The sequence below is a fragment of the Propithecus coquereli genome, unplaced genomic scaffold (genome assembly GCF_000956105.1).
Source record: "Propithecus coquereli isolate 6110/MARCELLA unplaced genomic scaffold, Pcoq_1.0 Scaffold115, whole genome shotgun sequence".
Lineage (NCBI taxonomy): Eukaryota > Metazoa > Chordata > Mammalia > Primates > Indriidae > Propithecus > Propithecus coquereli.
Window position 1 is genome coordinate 1,241,345 of NW_012135525.1, and position 10,955 is coordinate 1,252,299.

At 40.9% G+C, this 10,955-nt stretch overlaps 1 protein-coding gene across 1 annotated transcript in view; it reads right to left on the reverse strand.

Moving 5' to 3' along the window:
- REEP3 (receptor accessory protein 3) overlaps positions 1–9,720 on the reverse strand; it is a 130,354-nt gene extending 120,634 nt beyond the window's left edge. Inside the window, exon 1 of the mRNA XM_012657726.1 lies at positions 9,503–9,720. Coding sequence (XP_012513180.1) covers positions 9,503–9,534 — 32 coding nt within the window. The 5' untranslated portion in view covers positions 9,535–9,720. The remainder of the gene's footprint in view (positions 1–9,502) is intronic.
- Between the last annotated feature and the right edge of the window lie 1,235 nt (positions 9,721–10,955).

The following is a 10,955-nucleotide window of genomic DNA, read 5'->3' on the forward strand; positions in this document are numbered from 1 at the left end:
GCCTCCCAGAGTGCTAGGATTACAGGCGTGAGCCACCGCGCCCGGCCCAGAACATTTTATTTATGGGTAAGAATAATTCTTTCCTAAACTGTACATATCATTACTTGAAAATACTAATACTCTCAGTATTAATTATCTGAATACTTCCTCAAATTATGTTTTACATTACTGGTTAGTACAAACCTTTTTCTTTTTTAGATTTTTCCTATGACTTTTACTTTCATGATCTTCTTGGTAGCTTTGATTTTGCAGAGTTGATGATACTGTTAATAGTAAGAAGAGTAACAAACTGGTAATCCTTGGCTCTGCAGTCTATTCCTAATATCTTAACAACTTCTAGGACCAGGAAAATTATAACTTATAAGTCATACTTCATTTATAAATTTAAAAAGTATGGAATATAACAATTGATGTGCAGAATATGTGATTATAAAAAGCAGTAATTTTCATCAATTTTGATAAAGTCTCTGTAAACAATGTAGAAATTAATTTTGCAAAAGTAAAGGATTATGAGAACAGTGTTTTATATAGAACAACAGTATTTTACACAGAAAACTTTTAAGCCAGAGCTATCCTGGGACGTTTGAGAATTTTCAAATATCATTACAGAAATTATAATTTCTCCCATAAAAAACGTAGAAGCAGCAAATGGAAAACAACATAGCCATTTTCAGATGGGGATGCTGAGCAGACTGTATCTTGTAGGGGATCACATCAGCAGAATTTTCTGTGATGATGGGAATGTTCTCTTTCTGTGCTGTCAAATAAGGTAGCACGGAATAAGGTTAAGTACTCAAATAGATACTGAACACTTGAAATGTGCCTAGTGTGACTGAGAAATTGAATTTTAAATTTTACTTAATTTTAAATAATTTAAATAGCCACATGTAACCAGATGGGACAGCACAGCTTCTAGCCTCATTCCCTCTGATATATTTTTCTTCCCTTTTCACTTAACACAGTGGTTCTCAACCAGTGGTAATTTTGCCTATTAGGTGACATATGTCAATACTGTATCTGGAGATGTCTTGGCTGTGATAACTGCAGGGATGCTACTAAACATGCTACAATGCACAGGACAACCTCCCACAACAAAGAATTATCCAGTCCAAAATATCAATATTGCTGAGGTTAGGAAACTCTGTCGTAGTAAAAGGATCTTCAAATGAAATGAAAGATACTTTGAAAATCATTATGAATGGCTGTACAATATTCTAGTATTAGCTGGTATGCTTATTATTTAAAATAATCTTTAACTGCTGTTCAATAATTCCATCCTGACTGCTACTGTTTTCTCTGTTTATAGTATTTTAGTGAATAAGCCATCTTGCCTGATTTTCAGTCATAGTGGCCTCTATAAATATAACAACATGACTGAAACTGGTAAGGTTACTTCAGTAATAGGCATAAGTATACACAAACCCTTATCAGCCAGTTTTATAAGCATGAAGACTTTGAGAACAACTTTTATCCCTCTCAATTACATCAAAAAAGGAATGAAAGGAGTAGTTTAGTACAAATGCATCATCAGTGACATAAGACTAAGCTCGTGTTTTGTTACCAGAGAATTAACAGTCATCTTTTTCCATGTGATGATCAAAACAATAACATATTAAATATTTATTTTGAGATATTTAAATTGTCCATTTCTGCCACTGTTTTGTAATATATCATTCGAACAGTTCCATCTATACTGAAATTAGGTAATATTTAATATAAAATCTCCATCCTAAAAGCATTCAAAATCCAGTGGAAAAAGAAATAGCTAATACAAAAGCAGTGACAAAAAATGGACAAAAGCAAATTGTTTCTGAAATGAAGGCTAATAAAGGAATCTTGTTGGAAGTGCTGGCCTATGCAGTGAAAACAAGACAATAGTTTAGAATGTGTTTTCTTTCTTAATGACAGAAAACAGAAAAGATGACCTCTATTTATAGAGCATTCCCAACATACACTGTTAAGATTTCAACTTTTCAATTTTCTTGAAAATATCATTGCTCCTATTTACCTTATTTCTCATTGTCTAACAGCAATGTGAGTGTCCGTCCTATTCTTAGATACAACCCATGAACATGTAAGTTATTCATATATGGATCTCATAAAAAATGGTAAAGATAAAATCTACCTTAATCTAATTGAAAGAAAATATTTTTTTTAGCTATCACTGAAATTTTACAACCAATTAAAAATTTTTTTTCTTTATTTGAGATGAGGTGGGGGGTCTTGCGACGTTCCCAGTTGTACTCCAACTCCTGGACTCTTAAGTGATCCTCCTGCCTCAGCCTCCTGAGTAGCTGGCACTACAAGCTTGTGCCATCATGCCTGGCAATTAAACATTTCAAAGCACATATAAAGGAAGAAAAATATCGCTTATAAATTGAGACTGCCCTCAAACTTCCATAACGATTTAAAAATTACTCAGGATGTGTTTCATTAATTGTATCATAATCTTAACAAACACACACGCAAATGTCATATTTTTTTGCTATATTATACCAAAGATGAATATAAGAATGACATTCATTTCCAGTCATTCTATTTTCTTTCTTCTATTTGTTATTTCCAGTCATATTATTCTATTTTCTTTCCTCTATTAGTTAAGGTATCCTACTTCCCTATGTACCCCCAAAACAATTTTAGCTAGGTTACTAAGATTTAAAGAGATTGTGTTTTTAGTAATAGTGTAAGTGTAGAGCCTTTCTTCTTTTGCTGTCTGGAATAAGTATGTCTGGAAAGAGGTTCATTAGTCTCTTTCCCAATAATTCATTCACTGCAGCTTTCATTAGAAAAATAAATCACAAAATAAGATTGGAGGAGGGAAAAAATAAGACAGTCCCTGAATTCATGGAGTGTATCTACTGTCAGTAATTCTGTAATTTATAGTTCATATTCATTATTTTCATTCTCTTACTGCAGAAAACAAGTATTTATTGAAGGCCAGTCTCAGTGGCTCCTACCTGTAATCCTAGCACCTTGGGCGACTGAGGTGGAGGATTACTTGAGGCCAGGAGTTTGAGAACCGCCTGGGTACCATAGCGAGACCCCATACCCCAAAATAAAAAATTTAGCTGGGTGTGGTGGCATGCACCTCTAGTCCCAGCTACTTGGGAGGCTGAGGCAGAAGGATCCCTTGAGCCCAGGTGTTTGAGGTTATAGTGAGCTATGAATGCACCACTGCATTCCAGGCTGGGCAACAGAGTGAGACCCTTTCTTAGGGTGGGGGGTGGGAACAAGTATTTATTGAATTTCTCTGTGTGCAATGAACATAGTAGAGAAGAGACTTGCCCTCATGGAGATTATTTTCTAGTTCTTTAAGACAATAAATAGATTAAACAAGTAAAGTTCATAGTATGCATAAAGCGCCAATGCTGCATGGGAGGGAAGCAGGAGTGCTGGGGTCAGGGAAGGCCCCATGGAGAAAAGTAACTACATCTGAAGGAAGTGAAGGAATGAGCCAGGAGGGAGTAACCCATTGCCTGTGGGAAAGGCACTGAGGGTGGGGGAAGCAAGCACCCAGGCTCTCAGGCAAGAGGCACATTGGAGGTGGTCGGAGACCATGGCGGCTGGAGTGAAGACAGCCAGGCACAGAGAAGGTAGAGATGGGTTTGAGAGCTGAACAAGATCAAACAGGTCTACACCCTGTTGGTAGACCATGGTAAGGAGTTGGCTTTATTAAGTGAGGCAGGAAGTCATCTGAGGGTTCTCAGCAGGGGAATAACATGACTTTATTTGGGTTTCAACAGGATCATTTTGGCTGCTATGTTGAGAATAAACTGTGGAGGGTACAAGGGTAGAGGCAGGATGCTGTGCTATCATAGCAATACATTTGAGAGACGATGATGGCTTGGACTCAAGTGGTATAGGTAAAGGTGGTGAGAACTGGATCTATTTTGAACATAGAGTAAACAAGATTTGCCGTAGGAGTCCACATAAGGAACAGGAGAAAGAGAGGAATCAAGGGTGATATGACCCCAAGGTCTTTGACCTGAGCTGCTAGAAGGTAGAGATGTCATCAACAGAGCTGGGGAAGGCTGTTGGAAGAGGGAGACTAGGAAGGCAATTTAGGAGCTCAGTTTTGGATGTCTTCAGTTTAACCTGACTTTCAGATATTTTCAGATGTTTCCAAGTGGACTGAAAAAGGCAGCTGAAAATATGAACATGGAGTTCAGCAGAGAGGTCTGAGTTGGAGATGTAAAATTAATGAGAGTCCTCAGAAGAGTACAAATGGAAAAGAGAAAAGTTCTAAGGACTAAACCCCTTGACATGCCAACTTTAAGACGGCAGGGAACGTGGAGGAATGTGCAAGGGAGACTAAGAAGGGAGTGTCCAGTGAGTTATGAAGGAAACAAAAAAAACCAAGGTTGCTCGAAAACCAGATGAAGAAAGTATTTCAAGGAGAAAGTGATCAGCTATATCAAAAGCTGCTGCTAAGTCAGATGAAGATCAAACAATCTGGCCAAGTAGAGGGCAATTTCAGTGGACTGGAAGGAGGTAAAGCCTAAATGGTATGAGTTTGAGAGCATCCTCAAGGAAAGAAAAGTGGAGATGGTGTATACAGACTATTCTTTTGAAGAATTTTTGCTTTAAAGAGAGGGAGAGAAATGGGGTGATAAGATGAAAAGTATATTAGGTTAAAAGAGTTTGTTTTTTTAAGATGGGAGAGATTATAGATTGTTGGCATGCTGACAAGAAAGATCTAGCAGAGAGGGAAAAACATCATGCTGGAAAGAAGAGGGGAAATTGCTGAAGCATGGTTTTTAAGATATGTAATTTAGCCTCTAAAGATATTCATTATAGTGTCCAATATAAATGAAGAGTATCAGTTAAAGAAAGAGGATTGAGGTTTTTTACTAATACAATGAAATTATGGTAAAACAAAAATAAAAATGTTATTAATATAAAAAGGGAGATATACATGTATAGAATCTTTAAAAAGTCTCCAAACTAATCCAATTCTATATGAGAAAGTAGTACTTATCAAATATCTGGAACACTTAATTTTATAGGTAGAAGTGATCAAGAAATCACAAAGTAAAAAAGAACAAGTTGAGCTGTGTTAGAACTATAAACTCTCTATACAATCAACAATAAAATATCTAAAAGACAAGTGAAATTAGATTGAGAAACACATTTGCATCCAATATGACATAGGTTAATTCCTTCATTATGTAACAAGCTCAGACGAAACAGTAAATTATCATGTAACTGAGATATAAGTGGGCAAAATATACATAGACTGTACAACAGGAGATATAATTAATAAATAACCATTAATATTAGGACAAACATTCAACCTTGCTAATAAGAAATAAAATGCTAAAGAAAACAATAAGATATGTTAAACTTATTAGGAGAGCATAAAACAATAAAACTGCCAGTTCTGGCTACATTGTGATAAAGTAATCATACATTGCTGGTGGCAATGTGAAATATTAACATCCTTTTGAAAAGCAATTTGGCAATTCATATCAATGGTCATTAAAATATTCATGACATTTGACTCAGAAATATTCCTATATTTATCCTGAGGAAATATGTACTTTAAAAGAATATGTAAATGAGGTAAATATGTAAATGATGTCCACTGTGGCATTATAATTGCATTGTAGCATTACTTATAATAATGAAATATTAGAAACTGTCTAAATACAAAATTTAAAAACAGACGAATGGCTATGAAAATTACGAATACTGGCCTGATCAAATAGAAGGTATTGAACAAGATTTCAAAGCAACATAGAAGATGCTTACAATATGATAGTAAAGAACAGTATAAACCTTTTACTATAATTACAACTATGCAACCTACACACAAAGAGACTCAAATAAAAAATGTAAATTGAAAACAGCTTAACTATTCTGTATGCTGGGATTTTAGGGGAATATATTCTTCCTTGTTCTCATAACAACTACTAGAATTTATTGAATACTTACTAGGTGCCAGATGATGGACTGTGGATGTTACGGATGTGATTGAGTTTAATCCTACGGGGTAGGTTATGACCAATAAATGGCAGAGCTGATATTTGAATTTAGGCACTCAGCCTTTAGTCCTGATCTTAATCACAATGCTATATCATATAAATAAATTAAGAAAAGTTAAAGAAAAAAATGGGATCTCCCTCACCTTGTGAAACTCATGTTTCAGAAGGAGAGGTACGGGTAATCGTTTGGTGATATGTATGTAATATCACTTGGTAATCTGAGATTACTGTCCCTTAAAAATTGCTAACTAAACTGTCAATCTAACCTGTGAAGTTAAAGTAAGTTTGTTTAATTTAATGTATTTATTCATTGAGACAGGGTCTTGTTCTGCTCCCTGGGCTAGTGCAGTGGTGTCATCATAGCTCACTGCAACCTCAAACTCCTCAGCTCAAGCCATCCTCCTGCCTCATCACCTTCCTTCCCCCAAAGCTGAGACTATAGGCACCAGCCACCATGCCTGGCTAATTTTTCTATTTGATTTTAAACAGACTAAATAACGAAAAATACTTTCATACCATCACATAATGCTAGAGCTGGACACAAGAGCTTGGGGATTACCAGGTTTCCTTTGCTTCTACTGAGAAAGAAACTGAGGTCTATAATACCAAGAGGCTGCCTCAAGGTCATTCAGCCAGTTAATATAACCAAAGCCAGTTGTGAATTCCAGGTTTCCTGATGACAGTCCACTGATATTTCTTCCTACACCATTTTACTCCTCTCTCCCATTAAAAAAAAAAAAAGTATATATCTACTATATATTAATATATGTTTTAAGTGTGTACTAAATTCCAGGTACCACCTTTGGCACATGTCAGTTAAACTAAATTAATCTTTACAATCGTCTTATGAGGTAAATATTATTAATATAACCATTTGAAGACAAGGAGACTGAAGCTCAGGTGGGTTTAGCATGTTGCTTAAGACCACACAGTTATTAAGTGGCATCCAGGTCTGTTTCCAAAGCCAGTGCTCTTTCCTCCCCCACTGTTACGCTGCAGGATCTGGGGACAAAGGGAGCTCTGATTATGGAGGATCTTTGTGGTCCTTGCTCATGCCACCAGAGGTTCATGCTGAGAGAACTATAGATCTCAGTCAGGAGGGGCTGGCAGGTCCAGTGGGTTAGAAAGAATGTAGGCAAATTCTATCTCCTGATGTGAAAAAGTTCTCAAGTTTGTGTGGCTCCTGGGATTGCTTTTGTGTTTACAGACAGACAGAGGAGCATAGGGGAAAAACAGAATGATGCTTATCTTCTCTGACAAGTGTGCTTTCTAACTTGCTAATGTTTAATGGCGCATGAAATACAGTTTCCTAACACTTGATAGATACGTGTCTTTCCATGACCTTTTCTCTTCCTCACATTTTTGGTTCCTTTCCTTTGCTTCAAACCTTAAATTCTTTAGGCTTTGGTGCTACAGGCTGTACTCCCCTCTCACCAGTTATTATAGGTAGCCTCCTAAGAGGTCTCCTTGCTTCAAGGTCTCTCCACTGTCAACCATTGCACACAACAGGGCAGAGAATCTCCCAAAGCAGAGCTGTTGCTACCTTATAAAATTTATCCCTTCTTCCTTGAAAACAGGCCACAGACTATCTTTTCAGCTTTTTTTTCTCCCCAGTCCTTCACACCCACTGTAACTAATCTGGGCTTTCCCTCCTCTGGGCTTTGGCTCACACTGATTCCTATATCTGGAATCCTTTTCTTTTTCCATCTTTGGCTGCCTAGATTTGGTCCATTCTTTAAGGCCCAATTTGAATGTAATCTCCCTTGTCTTTTCTGATTCTCCAGCCAGATATAATCCCTTCCTTGTCTAACACTGAGTGGTACACTGGGTGTAACTCCTAAAAGATCTGACATTCTGATCTGTACTGCAGATATCTGTGTATGTGAAATGTCAGTTCCATTAAGATCAACTACGTGTTGCTGACCTTTGTATTTAGAGGCAGCACCAGGAACAGACATTTATAGTCACGGTCAATGACTAAAAAACAAAAAATCTGATTTGAGTAATGCAAACTAAATCACAGTGTGTTACAATTTTCTATCAGTTGAAGAACTGGTCAAAGGAACTCAGCGAGTTAAAAAAAAAAAAAAGTACAGCTTCTTAATGGGACACTTGATTTTCAAGATGCAGGCACAACTGTTGATAGACATCTACTAGGTCAAGAAAGGTATGCCTGGATTATGTAAACCACAGACTCAGAGGCCTGGAAAGGGCTAAAAAACAATCTGAACGCACCTACGGTATACTTTTGTTTATTTCTTGATTTTTTGTTTTGTAGGGAGGAAGCTATGGGGCTTTAAAACTAGAAATGGTTTCTCATTTAATCAAACAACAAATTTTGAATGCTATATTGCAAATCAGGTTAAATAGGGCTACTAAGCGATTCGCTTCCAAACAAAATAAAACCCAAACTCAGAAAACTTACCTCCTTCTCCCTAGTTAAAATCGAAATAAAACATTTGGTAATGTTATTTTTCCCAGATTCTAAAGCTAATCAGAGAAGCCTGCTGCCTCGCATATACATTCATAAAGGTACTGATATGATATCACTTCTACAGAGATCATGAATCAATAATGAATCCACGGGCCCCTAGCTATAACTATGCCATCGTTGTTTACTTGGTGACTTTTTTCTTTTTTAAGGGGAGAGGAGTAAGATGGGGAGGATAGGAAGAAATCAGTTTAAATTTTATTCAAATACCTTTACAGACTTAACACAACTCAGAATTTTTTTCACAAACCTGTAGCACTTGTTGGTAAAAGAACAACATAATGAACTGATACTTTTGAACAAAGGCCAACAAGCACCTGCAGCCTCTCAATCACTTAACAAATATTTCCGCCAAGACAAGGCCAAATTCAGGAATCTGGGCGGAGGAGATGGATGTCACCTTTCAATAATACTCTCCTTTCTCGGTAAGCTGCAAATCTTGGGACAACTGGGACCTTTCCCAGGGATCCTGAGCTGGGAGAGGTCTCCGGTTTTTAGGCAAATATCTCCTCCTACCACACGTGACCGAATGGCAATCAGCCGACAAGAGAGATACCGCAACCCGTCAGCCGCGGGATACAAAGGCTCAGCACTGCCGCCGCATCCTCGGGAGGATCGCGGAGCCTCCCGCGCTCAGCGTCTGCCGAGCCTGCGCAGGGCGCCGCCGGGAGGCGCGCCGCTGCCGGGCCCGCAGGGCGGTGCCGCGCAGCGCGGGGAGCAGAAGTGGGGAGCGCGCGCCGCCTGCCCTGCGCGCCTGCCCACCCAGCGCCGCCGAAGCAGGGGCGCCGAGCCGCACGCAGCCGAGCGAGCCGGGCCGCGCCGCGCCGCAGCCGCCGCCACAACCCGAGCCTCGCCCGCCGCAGGGAGCCCCGCAGCGACGTGGACCCGGGTGAGGAGGCAGAGGGCCCGAAGCCGGGCCACCCCACCCCTGCCCAGGCCCAGGCCTTCCCTTCCCTTCTGGCCCCCTCCGCTGCCCACACCTCCCCCGAGCCTCGCGCAGGCTGCGGGCGCCGGGAGCGGCACTTACACTACGGCTCTGGAGATCATCCAGGACACCATCTTCCCAGGGGCTTGGGCCCCACCTCCAGGGCGGGTGGGCGCTGAGCGCCGCGGACCAGGCCGCCAACAGCAGGCCGCGCGCTCGCCGGCTCCTCGTGCTCCCCGGGGCCGCGCTGGCGCCCTCGGGAGCCGGGCCCGGTGTCTGCGCCCGGCGGCCCGAGTTGCGCCGCGGTCGGTCCCCCGCCCGTCTCCGCCCGCCGGCCGAGCCGCAGCCGAGCCGGCCGGCCCCGCCCCTGCGCTCCGCTGATAGGCGGCGGTGGCGGCGGCGCGTTGGCCCGGGCCGGGGCCAGGCGGCCGGGCTCTGGGGGCTGGACCGGCGGGACGCCGACCGGTGCTGGACGGCCTCGCGGCCGCAGCCCTAATCCCTACACACTAACTTCCCTTACCCTCCTCCAGGTCTTTGGGACCCCCACCTGGTGTGAGAGGTGGGCAGGAGGCTATGGAAGGGAAATGGGGGTTGGGAATGTCAATGCGTGTGTGAAAGATAAGATATTAGCAGGAACTCTGTGCAATGGAATCCTCTGGACTAGGCACGAGATTCTGGAGAGCCAAGATGTTGAGGTGTGCTTGGGCACATCCGGTCCCCTGTCTACGGAGGCCCAGCACCAAGGGCTTACTTACAGTACTGCATTTTAAAAGAAACGGCAGGAGGCCCTTGCAGAGGCCTGAAGTGTGTACCAAGAATCTCATGACGCATGGTGCAATGCAGGGAGGGGCAGAGTAGGAGAGCATTGGATTTGACGCTTGCAGTCGTGGGTGTAGTGATGCCACTGTTCTGGGCCTCTCAGGATACCTTTTCATGCAGAGCCTGTTTTACAGACACAAATCTCTGGTATTTCCCTGAGCCTGCCAGATATTCAAAGTAAAACATGGGCCTAGGATTCCTGACCGTCTTGCAGTTTACAACTGTCTGTTTTTTCGGAAGTTGGATTACTGTGAACACCTTACAGTTCTTGCAGATACCATTTCAAGAGTAGAATTTTAAAACTCTAATTTTTTGGTGCCAGTTCCAAATTGGGAAAATGATTTTAAAGTTTAGTCTTGGTCTTTCTTTTCCAGTGACGACAATAGTAAAAGATAATTCTAGCGTTCGGATGGTACAAAGAATGAAAGATGGAATGTGGGCTTGAAGCCTTTAATTAAAGTCCTAGAAAACATGATGGCTTATTTTGTGACCATACTGTAATTTATTCTTTTTGTTTCTCAGTAAAAAGAGGTTAATAGTATTGTAGCCTGCCTTTTGCTTTTCAAGGGTGATGTGAGGCACCGGTAAATAACATGTTTAGGAGGCACTCCGACTTGCTTGGAAGAAAATCAAGAGATGTGTATAGATTATTCTGCGTTCTTTTTGATTGTCACAGTCAGTAAATTTGGTAATATTTTGATTATTTAAAAAGCAAGCTGAGAAGCACTTTCTGCTC